General features: G+C 52.5%; 1 protein-coding gene across 2 annotated transcripts in view; it reads left to right on the top strand.

Annotated features, from left to right (window-relative positions):
- IGSF9B (immunoglobulin superfamily member 9B) overlaps positions 1 to 12,329 on the top strand; it is a 50,427-nt gene that overhangs the window by 28,984 nt on the left and 9,114 nt on the right. The window contains exons 14-19 of one of the 2 annotated variants that reach the window (XM_043579855.1): positions 880 to 1,106; positions 2,046 to 2,130; positions 4,332 to 4,493; positions 4,868 to 4,913; positions 5,487 to 7,136; positions 8,644 to 8,689. In XM_043579855.1, the coding sequence (XP_043435790.1) occupies positions 880 to 1,106; positions 2,046 to 2,130; positions 4,332 to 4,493; positions 4,868 to 4,913; positions 5,487 to 7,136; positions 8,644 to 8,689 (2,216 nt within the window). The remainder of the gene's footprint in view (positions 1 to 879; positions 1,107 to 2,045; positions 2,131 to 4,331; positions 4,494 to 4,867; positions 4,914 to 5,486; positions 7,137 to 8,643; positions 8,690 to 12,329) is intronic. The other variant, XM_043579854.1, reaches the window with a different exon arrangement.

Raw genomic sequence — 12,329 nt, 5'->3', positions numbered from 1 at the left:
GCCTTGACCCACATCAGAGCACTTTGGGCCAGGTTCCTTTCAACATTTATCCTTCCTTGGTAAGCCACATGTTTGCATCTTCCTGTGGCTTCACAGGGCAGGCTAGGAATCCTTCTTCCTCCTTCTGCACCCTTGCCTATTCTTTCCTCTGGCCCTTGGCCTCATTTGGTGGCTGGTGTGTGGCCAGTTCTCCCTGTCAAATCTTAGTCATGCTGACTCTTCCTTCCTAGACCCAGTGGCTCACTCCATTCCACCTGGAGAGCGCCGTGAACAGGTGGCACCCCTCCAGCCTGTTCCTGGATCCTTTACTGCCACTAGGGGGTGCAGCAGTGATGGGATGCTTACCCCTGCTCTGGAGCTTTCCTCCTTGGCCTTTTTATTCTCCACCTGTGCCAAGAAGGCAATTGAGAGCAGACAATGTGCTATGAGAAGACAATTCTAGCTCCTTGGAAGAGAACATAAAATACATTTTGTAGTATCTTTTTAAAGATATTATCTTATTTAAAAGATTACATTTAATTCTTCCATCTCCTAACTCTCTACACGACAACCACCCCCCCTCCCCCCGCCCCGCCCCGGTGATTTCTGTTTTGTTTTTGTTTTTTTTTTCCATTTGAGACACTTCATTCCCTCATCTATGTTTTTAGAAATGCTGAGAAAATAGGTTCTTGTGGCTGTGGGCCACTTCCCTTGGGTGAGGAGGGCTCTTTTGTGTGACACTCTTGTCCCTGAAATGACTCCTGCATGGCAAAGTGACCATTGCCTTGGGGCCACAGTGCCCTAGAGACACATGCTGAGCCAGAAGGCACTTTAGAGAGGTGAGGGTACAATGATCTCGGCATCGCCACATACTTTCCCTCTCTCCCCTCTGTGCCACAGCATTCCCTATCACAACTCCAGAACCCCTGGTGCTGGTTACCCCACCGAGGTGCCTCACAGCCAATCGGACCCAGCAGGGTGTGCTCCTGTCTTGGTTACCCCCTGCCAATCACAGCTTTCCCATTGACCGCTACATCATGGAATTTCGTGTCGGGGAACACTGGGAGACGTTAGATGGTGCCATCCCGGGCACTGATGGAGACTTCTTTGCCAAGGATCTGTCACAGGTGAGGTGTCTAGCCTTTCCTTGCTGCTGTTCCCAAATTCTGGAAGTGTCATGACTCTCTGGAGTCACTGAACGCTTTGAGTGAGGTGTACAAGTCAGGTGTACAAGGTGTACAAGATGTACAAGGCTGAGCCATGTACTGCCCCACACCGTGATTCCTTTATTCTCAGATCTGCTACCGAGGTCTGGGATCCATAGATCATGGCAACTGGGGTCCTACAGACTCAGGACCAGTGTTTGGCAGTGGTGACTTTTATTGCCTTGAGGGCTTTTTCCACATACAGACATAAGCTGGAGCCAGGCAGAGCAGGTTAGGAGCCCAGATTGTGTAAATAGACAGTGACCTCAGCTCCCTGCTAGGGGTCTAACTTGGGCTGGGTGAAGGATTTCCCAGAAAGATTGTCTTCTAGCTTTGCCCAGGGAAGGACCCCTGCTTTAACAATTTAGAGTCCCTAGAGGAATATACATACATATATATATATATGTGTGTATATATACATATATATATATATTCCAGCTGACCCTCCGCTTTAAACTTTGATGTCTCTCTAGCTGGAGAGAGGAAACAGCTTATTATTACATGGATATAGATAGCCTCATCTATCTTTCTGTCTTCCTTCCCTGGACACTCATTTAATGATAGCATTGGGGCTCCTGAGAGCCTGTGTGAGCATCTCTTTCCAACTCTGCTTTCAGTGCCCTCACTTTTGTAGATTGAAATCTGCCATGGTAGGAGTATTTTTATCATGGAAATTGGCAAGTGCGTTTTTCAAATCAAGACTTTTTTCTTTTAACCTGAGAGCTGGTTGTTCAACACTTGCAGTATGCCACTGCTTTGGGTACCCCATTCCATGAAAGGTCATTGCAGGGTGGGTGTAGTGGTGGGTCAGTGGCTGTCTCAGATTTCTGGGCTGACAGGCTATTATCCCTGGGACTGTAGGACACCTGGTACGAGTTCCGGGTTCTGGCCGTCATGCAGGATCTGATCAGTGAGCCCAGCAACATTGCCGGTGTCTCCAGCACAGGTACTTGGGCTGGGGGGTTCTCTTACAACTGTGGGGGGTAAAAGCCACGTGGGAATCCCCCAGTGAGATAGCTAAAATGAGGAAAGAAGGCTGAATTGGAAACAACGGAGAGCTCTGGTTGAAGCTGTGAATTGTAGTGTTTCTTAAGGCCCTCCGACCCATTCTTCTGCATCCATGATGGACAGGATTTCTCCAACTAAAGAGCTGCGTTTATGACACTTTCTAAAAGATAGCTGCAGAAAGAAATGTCGCTAATCTCATTATAGTTGTCAAAAATAACTTGACTTAAGTTCTTTTGCTATAAAATCCCTGTTTCCTCCAGTGTTGTCCTCTGTAATGGGCTGGGGCAGTGAACTGGAGAGACAACAGGTCAGCACGTATTTATTGAGTGCCTATTATAAGACTGCTTTATAATTATGGTGGTTTTATTTGGAAAATTACTGTTTGGTGTTGTTTCCCTCTACCCCTTCGTCTCCCTAGATTTTTTTCAGGCTAAATACAGCCAACTCCCTAGCATTTTCCCCATTTATCTTTCTTTCTCTTGGCCCTGGTCCCATTTATACACATCTTTCTCTGCTACAGTTCCTGCCTGAACACAGAAGAACCCCTCCCTTGCCCAGTGAAGTGGCTCCCTAGGTCTGGGAAGAGGCTTTTGCTTAGTGATCAAGCAATGGTACCATTTCCATGGGCACTGCTCACACAAAGACCTCTGGGACCAGTTGGCTCAGAGCTTGGCCAAGAAGCTCATGCAGTAGTACTCACAGAGCTATAGAAGCACCAGAGTAGGCAGACTTGGGGGAGGAGAAGGAAAGACTGAAGTGGCACCAGAGCCCTGGGGCAGTGGGGTGTGACTTCTGCATCATGCTAGGCACCATGGACCTTTCTTTCTTTCCTCCTTTCCTTCTTTCTTTCTTTCTTTCTTTCTTTCTTTCTTTCTTTCTTTCTTTCTTTCTTTCTTCCTTCCTTCCTTCCTTCCTTCCTTCCTTCCTTCCTTCCTTCCTTCCTTCTTTCTCTTTCTCTCTTGCTTTCTTTCTTACAAAAGTCCTGCTATAGACACATACCTCTGTCGTGGCTTCCCTCTAGAGAAGAGACCCAGAGGAACAGGGAACAGAGTTTGCAGGATAGAAGATGTGAAGGTTTTCATCAGTGAACTATTCTGTGTACAGGGAAGATTCCCCATGAGTGAATGAAGGTGCAGCAACCTCAGCCCCCCTCCCCCCATCTTTAAGCCCCCTGTTCCCAAAAGCTGTAGCATTCATTTGCCAACTCAACTCATCAGTGTGATTTGGGTTATTTTCATCCATCGTTGTATCACCATAACAATGGGTTCCAGCCAAATATATCAGACTGCACAGAACCTAAAAAGTGGTACTTACTGTTATAACTGACTTTGAAGTAGGGTACAATAGATGGGGTCTAGTCCTGGCCCCACTAACAAGCTGTGTGGATTTGGGCACAAAGTGAAACTCACTTCTTTACCTGTAAAATGAAGTGGGACCTGTGTTGAATGTCTGTGCTAGCTCCAGTATTCTGAACTTGAGATGACCAGGACGTGCTAACCTTCCCTGTAGAAGTTGCTTAGTTGTGCTATAATGACTTAGAAATAGACAGATCTGAATTCTGTGGTCACAACCTCTTCTCCCTGCTATAGCATTTTTCCCTCAAGGTACCTTCACATCTACACTCTCATTTTGTTAAGATGACATAGCAGAAGGCAGAAAATACCAACAGGAGGTCAGAGTAGCAGTGTTGTGGTTTGGGCACTGATCTGTAGTATCTATGTAAGCAAGTTGCTCAAACTCTGCCATGACAGTTTCTTTACCTTAGAAAATGAGAGCAATAGCATGTGCTCTGTCTCATTTGAGGGAATCAGGTAATATGCATGAGAGCCCTTTGCAAACAGCAATAGCCAACTATAGATTATTATTGAAATTATTACCCTTATGGGGTAAGGTATAGATGTGATTTCTTCTTTACAAGCTCTGTAGGTATCACTTGACTTCCATAAACTAGTCTTTTCTGTCTCTTCCCCATCTATACAAACCTCTTCAAGTGCTAGAGTTGAACATGGAGCCTGAGCTTTAACATTGTCTGTTCTACAGAGGTAGGGAAAAATACTTGGGAGCTAGTTGTCAGTGTAGGTGGGGGCTGTTATGGGAGGGAGGTAGGGAGTCATGTGTGTTCCTCGCCCCTCCCTGCAGACATCTTCCCACAGCCGGACCTGACCGATGACGGGCTAGCTCGGCCTGTGTTGGCTGGAATCGTAGCTACCATCTGCTTCTTGGCAGCTGCCATCCTGTTCAGCACCCTGGCCGCCTGCTTTGTCAACAAGCAGCGCAAGCGTAAGCTCAAGCGCAAAAAAGGTGGGTGTTTGCCCCCACCACCCTGCTCTACCTGGCTCAGTTTCAAATGCTCCCCATTGGGAGAGAAGGTCCACTTTTAGCATGGTCTCCCTCGAAAAAAAGGGAAATTGGAATCTTATGGGTAGAACTACCAGCAGGACTTGATCTGGAAGAGGGAGTAAGGAAGAAGGATGCTGGGGAGGGTGTGCTGGGGCCAGAATGAGAGAGAAGGCAGGTGTAGTGGTGGGCACAGGACTCTGGACTGGACCCAAAGATGCCTAACATTGGAAGGGCTTGCTGTCCTATGTGGCTTTGCTCCAGCCCCTGAGGACACCTGAGATAAATTTTGTATCCCTGGCCTCAGTAGGGTCTCTTCCCCTTCTTTTTCCTTCCAGATCCTCCACTCTCCATCACTCACTGCAGAAAGAGCTTGGAGTCTCCGTAAGTGCCCCTGCTGTTGTGGTGTATGGGCAGAGGGTTGAGGGTGGAGACAGGCAGGTGGTTTGTCTCACTCAGCCCCAAGACAAGTGTTTCCAAATTGTTTGCTGTTAACTGATCTGCACGGTAATTTTAACTTGTCCACATTAACAGAGGGAGCAGTAGAGTGGACAGTCCAAATTAGCAGATAATCTCCTTAGCTTTGGAACGTGTTTGTTATTTTTTTTCATCCTAATAGATTTGCGTTCATAGTGTGTTTTGCTTAAGTTAATATTAAGATGGGCTTGCATTGCTTGAACACCTTGGAAATGAAGGTGACTAGACAGAGTGTGACAGACAGTAAGGGCAGGGCAGAATGAAAGTAGAAATGTGGGTGTTCATTCAAAAAATGGCCAGCACACATTTAGACAGTGGAGAGTTGGCCAAGGTATTTCATGCCAAAATATGCAGCCCATCTGCACCCCTTTTCCTTAGTATTATCTTAGGTGTTTGTGGTTGTTTGTTAAGAGAAGAAAAAGAAGTACAGGAGCAGGTGTGCCCTGCCTCACACTCCGGCTCCTTTACTCACCCCCACAGCCTGTCATCTGGCAAGGTGAGCCCTGAGAGCATCCGCACTCTCCGGGCCCCATCGGAGTCCTCTGATGACCAAGGCCAGCCAGCAGCCAAGAGGATGCTGAGTCCCACCCGGGAGAAAGAGCTGTCATTGTACAAGAAGACCAAGAGGGCCATCAGCAGCAAGAAGTACAGCGTGGCCAAGGCTGAGGCTGAGGCTGAGGCCACGACACCCATTGAGCTCATCAGCAGAGGCCCTGATGGTCGCTTTGTGATGGATCCCTCTGAGATGGAGCCCTCGATGAAGAGCAGGCGCATTGAGGGCTTTCCCTTTGCCGAGGAGACGGACATGTACCCTGAGTTCCGCCAGTCAGATGAGGAGAACGAGGACCCGCTGGTGCCCACATCTGTGGCTGCCTTGAAGTCCCAGCTGACCCCTCTGTCATCCAGCCAGGAGTCCTACCTGCCACCACCAGCATACAGCCCTCGGTTCCAGCCCCGTGGGCTGGAGGGCCCCGGCGGCCTGGAAGGTCGGCTCCAGGCCACAGGCCAAGCCAGACCTCCCGCCCCCCGGCCCTTCCACCATGGCCAGTATTATGGGTACCTCAGCAGCAGCAGCCCTGGGGAGGTGGAGCCACCGCCCTTCTACATGCCAGAAGTGGGCAGCCCCTTGAGCTCTGTCATGTCCTCCCCACCCCTGCATACTGAGGGGCCTTTTGGCCACCCCACCATTCCTGAGGAAAACGGAGAGAACGCTTCCAACAGCACGCTGCCCTTGACTCAGACACCCACGGGAGGGCGCTCCCCTGAGCCCTGGGGTCGGCCAGAATTCCCCTTTGGGGGACTGGAAACCCCGGCCATGATGTTTCCCCACCAGCTGCACCCCTGTGACGTAGCCGAGAGTCTGCAGCCCAAGGCTTGCCTCCCTCGAGGACTGCCCCCCACCTCCCTGCAGGTGCCCGCGGCCTACCCGGGCATCCTGTCTCTGGAGGCGCCCAAGGGCTGGGCAGGCAAGTCGCCGGGCAGAGGCCCCGTCCCAGCACCGGCCTCTGCTAAGTGGCAGGACAGACCTATGCAACCTCTGGTGAGCCAAGGGCAGCTAAGACATACCAGCCAAGGTATGGGCATACCCGTGTTGCCTTACCCCGAGCCGGCTGAGCCGGGGGAGCACAGCGGCCCCAGCACATTTGGCCTGGACACCCGGTGGTACGAGCCCCAGCCCCGGCCCCGGCCCAGCCCCCGGCAGGCCAGGCGCGCCGAGCCCAGTTTACATCAAGTGGTGCTACAGCCCTCCCGGCTCTCGCCTCTGACCCAAAGTCCCCTGAGCTCCCGCACCGGCTCCCCTGAGCTTGCCGCCCGGGCCCGGCCCCGTCCGGGCCTCCTGCAGCAGGCAGAAATGTCGGAGATCACCCTGCAGCCACCGGCCGCTGTCAGCTTCTCTCGCAAGTCCACGCCATCCACCGGCTCCCCTTCCCAGAGCAGCCGCAGCGGGAGCCCCAGCTACCGGCCCACCATGGGCTTCACCACTCTGGCCACAGGCTACCCCTCCCCTCCGCCAGGCCCTGCAGGGCCTGCGGACAACCTGGATGTGTTTGGACAGACACCTTCCCCTCGAAGGATGGGGGAGGAGCTGCTCAGACCAGAGCCCCCCCCACCGCCATTACCTACTTCAGGGTGAGTGTGAGCTGGTTTCTCCCGCCCACCTCCACCTGGTCATCTTCCACCCCCCATTCCTTACCTGCCCTCCACCCCTTCCATCAACCCAAATGACAGGGCTTGTCTGGACATGGTGCAGCATCCCTTCGGGAGAGTTCTGGTCTTGGCATCGACAGGGTGTGGTCATGGGGTTGAAGGTGGGGCTTACCTGCCCAGGTACCCTGCCAGGAGCATGAGGGATCTCCTCTACCCAGCCCAGAGATCTCAGGAGGCCCCCAGGGTGATGCGGAATGGACACACGTGGGCAAGGAGAGGAGGGTGTGGTGTGTCCGAGTGAGGGGTCACCTCAGTTACTCTTAGAGTGGAGAGCTCTCCATATCCCCGTGATCCTGGCTTTGGGGGTGGTTCCAGGGTTTACCCAGAGACCTTGTATCCAGCCTCCTTCCCTTCCCTGGGCTGTCCTCCCTGCTAAGCAGGACCCTGAAGCCTCATTTCCCTGGACCACCAGGCCTGGGGCTCCTCTTCCCAATCTCCTGCCCATAGCAGCTTAGAGAGCGCTGGGCCCCTCCCACAGACTCTCCAGGGGGCGCATCCTGGAGGCTGGGAGCAAAATCTCAGGCCTGTGAACTGTGTGCCCGGAGCCACATACCCTACCCCAACCTGTGTGCCTCGCAGGAAGCTGCAGACAGACAGACAGACAGACAAACAGACAAACTCCTGCGACCAGCCTGCCTGAGAAGGCACACACTAAACTGTAGCAGCTGGTATTCCAGGTACCAGAGTCAGCCTGGATGCCCGTCTGTGCCTCTCTTTCTCTCATCTTTCTTCCCTGGCCCTCCTCTTCCTCCTCCTCCTCCCCCTCCCCCTTCCTTCCTCCTCAAGTCTGGTTTTCTGTCTGTCTTTCTTCCTTCTCCATCTTCTTTGGGTTGGCCCGACTTGCTCCAAAGGGCTTACCACATCTCTGTGGTGCCCCCGGTCCCTCCTGCCCTCCCTCCCACTCTCTCTTTCTCTCTGGTTCCGTCCTTTGGTCTCTTTTCTTGATGTGGCCGCCTGTGCAGGGGAGCAGAGTGTTCCAGAGGAGGCTGGTCTGGTGGTAGGCAGGATGGGAGGCGGTTGGAGAGGAGGGAGCCCAGCGCCCTTCCCCTGCCCCATGCACTCCCACCCTCTCTGGTACCTGGAAGTACAGCCTCCCCTCCCACTCCCCCCTGCTCCTGGCAGGTGGAGAAGGTGGAGGAGAGTTCTAGCTAGGACGCCAGGCGTGGCGCGCCCACGGGACCCCGTGCCTCTGTCTGTGCAGGAGATGCTGTGCGCCGCAGCCCTGTCTGTGCTTTGTGCAGCGCCCATCTGCCTCGTCCATCGTGCCGTCTGGTTCTCTGTCTCTCTCCTCTCCTTCCCCTCACCCCATTCTCTGGCCTCGCTTGTGGTTCTCTGGCCCCTGTGCTCCTCCCCTCCTCCCCTCTGGGTGTGCGTGGGTGGTTCCCCCACGGCCCGTGTTGATAACTGCTTTGTTTCTGATTGATCTCAGCTATCTGGGCAGTGTTGTCGAGACAAGCCTCTCCTCAGCTCAATAGGTAAGGGAGCTCCGCGGCTGGGGTGGGGCGGGGGGGTGGACAGGCGGACGGGGCTTCGGCAGGGCCATCGCTTCCTTTACAGGGGAATCCAAACCATGTCCCCTCACCCCCTCTGTGGGCGGCAGCCTCTGCTGCTCTGTTCCCACGGCTTCTGGGTTCCCCACATCATGCTGCTCCAACAGCCTCACCAGGCCACGCTCGGGCACCGCCTAGCTGCAGCTTCTGATTCCCACCCCACATGCCAAGCCTGTCCCAGAGCCTCTCTGCAGTTTTCCTCACTCAGATCCCTGCTGCCAACACACCCAGGGCCTCCCACAGAAGCCCCCTGAGACCCTGCATGTATCCCAAGGGGCCTAGAATGCCTAAATCTGCTTTGCATCTCTGCACCTCTGGAAACGTCAGGGCCACACTCATATCCAGAAACAGACCCCTTTCTGCCCTCAGGCATAGCACCACCCCCTTCCTTCCTAGACCCCGCAGAGACTCAGATCTTCCCCTCGGGTTGCTGGTCCCTCACAGTCTTCTTGGGATCTTACTAATATTCTCAAGGAGCACAGGGTTGGGGTGTGGCCCAGTTCCTTCCCTCAATAGCTGGGTCTTCCTTAGGACCAGGTCACCTGTAGTCCTGTGAGGGCAAGGGCAGGGAAATATCACTACTTCCCATGTTCCTTGCCCTCTATAGCTCATTCTTGGTTGTTACAGGACTGAGATGTGGACCTTGCCCTCAGGCTTACATAGCTTCCAAGGTCCCTGTACTAGTCACTCCTGATCTCCTTGGGTCACAGCTCTAGGGTCTTGGGAGGATCTTCCCAGGGAGAGAGGACAGGCTTCCCCTGGGCAGGAAGAAATTGAGCAGTAAAGCACTGCGCTCTGCTCTCCACTGAGGTTGGTCCTCTTCTGGCATTCTCCCAGGTGGAAATCTAGGAACTTAGGCATTTTAGAGGGGTATTGAGTCCCTTACAGAGGCTTAGGGTCACCTGAGACTCACTGTCTCTCATGGTGACTAAGATACTTCTTTTTTCCATGGACGCCATTGGCTGTACTTCTGGGAACAAGCAGTGTGGAGTCAGGAGAGCCTCCTGGTTTCTCTAGGTGAGAAGCATCTGCATCCCTTGCCCACCTAGTGATGTCAAGGGAGGCTGATTACCCAAACTCAGAACTATAAATCTTCAGTCATAAGAGTGGCCTCCCATAAGGAGGACTGGGATGCTGTGCCATTTCTTTATGATCTGTAGCTATAAAATTGTAGCAGCCAAGAGGCCCTGGGATTGTGTCTGCTGCTGGTTGGGTGCCACAGTGCAGCCATTAGTACTGGAGAGAGCAGGGAGGGTGTCAGGAAGTAGTTATGAGCCTTCCTTCGTGAGGAGCCTCCTGTGGCCTACTGGGTGGGTGCTCCAGGGGATGGTGACTGGACCATCCTCCACCTTCATTACTCTCTCTCCCTGAACCCTAGTTATGACCCCTCTGTCATGCCCAGAGAGGTGATAGCACCAAGACCAGTTCTCACTCCACTCTTGGAAAATGCCTGGACCTCATTCCCCATTGTTACTGCCACTCCCCTCACCCAGCTGTTGATCCCTGTCTCCACAATGTCCCCACTGCGCCAGGTCTGAGAGCTGAGCTATCATACTCTCACTGCTGTGGCAAACCCAGAAACCAAGGGCAGCGATGAGGGAGATTTGGTTCCTTGGGGCCTGGCCAGTATCCCCAGCCTAGGAGAATAAAGTGCTTCCCGCAGCCTCGGAGTTAGACCTTGATGGTGCTGGGCAGCAAGAGCCACCGCTCACTCCTGCTTGCTGAGAGCTCCCTGGGCGCGGTAGCTGCTGGGGCCATTGGGAAGCGTCAGGCTCCTCTTCAGACGCTGTCTTCATGCTGCGCCTTTGCATGTGTCTCCACTCGGTCTTGCTTGGAGAAGATGTGACACGTCTTGTCTACGTTCGTTCTCGCTCTGTTCCTGTTTCCTTCAGTCTCTCTCCTGTTCCTTTTCCCCAAACCTGCAGTTGTCTTCCCGCCTCTCCTCCTCCTCTCTCTCTCCCCTTTTTCTCCTCTTCCCAACTCCCACCTCAGAGAGGGGAGTTGTATTGAGTGGACCTGCCCCTTCTGTGGCCGTCTGGGAGGCTGGTGCTTCTCTCGGCTCCCTCTCTCATACCAGTAGCAACCCTCTTCTCACACCACCCTTGAATCCCCTGTCCTGTTAGTGCCGACTTTGGCCTCTAATCAGGTGGGTCTGGGAGGATGGATGGGCCCCCTTTTCCTGGGTGAACTGCAGGAAGGAGCTCCCATTTGGAAACAAATCTCTCCTGAGTTCTGAGGCCAAACACTGAGTTCTGACCCCACTAGAAAGTGGGGTGGATGCTGGGTGGACGCTGACCTCCACAATCCTGGCTTTCTGCTTTGTATATGGAGAATGAAGTGACCTTTTTCCTGGCTATGCCTCATATGTGAGTGGATTTCCTCAGCCTCTGCTCTAGTCTAAGGTCAGACAAGCAGAGTCTGCTGTCAGGCAATCATGAAGAGGATGAAAACGCTCCTTAAATCACTGCCTCTGCTGACTGGGACGGGCAGCTGCAAACTGTGTTGGAATGGTCAGCCCTCAGGGCAGTAAGAGTGGGAAATGTCCCATGGATTTTAACTTTTCTGTCCTGTGGCTCTGCCTGCTTTTTGAACCTTTTTGACTGTGTCTTTTCTTCACTATTCTGGGTAAGCACAGAGCTAAGCAACCAAGGCCCCTGGGCTAAATGATTGTGATTTGGGTTTCATATGGATTTTATGAAAAGAGAGAGAGAGAGAAAGTGAGAAAGTAAATTCCAGGCATTCTTTGGTGGTTCTGAACTGCAGAGAGACATCACTGGGACAGAGCACTGGAGATTAGGGGAAACCCCATATGACAAGGAAGATCCAGAAAATCCCTTAGGCTTTTAGACCTCATATTCTTACTTCCTGGGAGAAGGGGAGCCCCAGAATTTGCTGGATTTTAGAAGAATTGAGTTTGGGAAGAGAACTGTGACCTCCATTTCTTGGAGAGCCCAGGGTTGGATGCTGTTCTAACAGGGTAACCTACTGGTCAACCTCAAATTCACGTACCAACTTTATTCCAGGGATAGGATGAAGTTGCTTAACCCAAGCTTCCCACTGTCTTGAGAGACACCATCACCCAAATGTCATTATCTGATAGTTCCTGCTGTGAGCTTGACTGGGGATAAGGTCACCCTTCCTAGAAAAGAGAGGCAGTTTGATTTCAAAAGGCTTTACATGATGCAGGTAAAGTTTGTTGGACCACATTCCATGTGTCTTTTCTGTATTATTTGCTTAAAATAAAGATCCATTTTACACCCCACCCCTTCCAGACACACTTGCTTTTATTTTATTTTTTTCTCCTGCATCCATAGAGTGTCTTGGTACCTCGAGGAGCCTTCTGTCATGTTTCTGTGTTTGAGCCCTGAGCCCAAAGCAAAAACAGGTGGACAGCAGGTGTCCTGGAAGGGCTGGAGCTTGGCTGTTTCACAAGGGAAATTTGGCTTATCCTTCTCAATGGATCATTACCGTTTGGGAATTTTTGCTTGAAGATATAACATCAGTCAGCTTTTTCCAATCCCTGGTCTGTCTTACCCTGACTGTGCCACTGAAACAGTGATTGTCA

Source organism: Prionailurus bengalensis, chromosome D1, assembly GCF_016509475.1.
Source record: "Prionailurus bengalensis isolate Pbe53 chromosome D1, Fcat_Pben_1.1_paternal_pri, whole genome shotgun sequence".
NCBI classification, from domain to species: Eukaryota; Metazoa; Chordata; class Mammalia; order Carnivora; family Felidae; genus Prionailurus; species Prionailurus bengalensis.
Note: the sequence above shows the minus strand (reverse complement) of the source record. Positions and strands in the feature narration are given on the sequence as shown.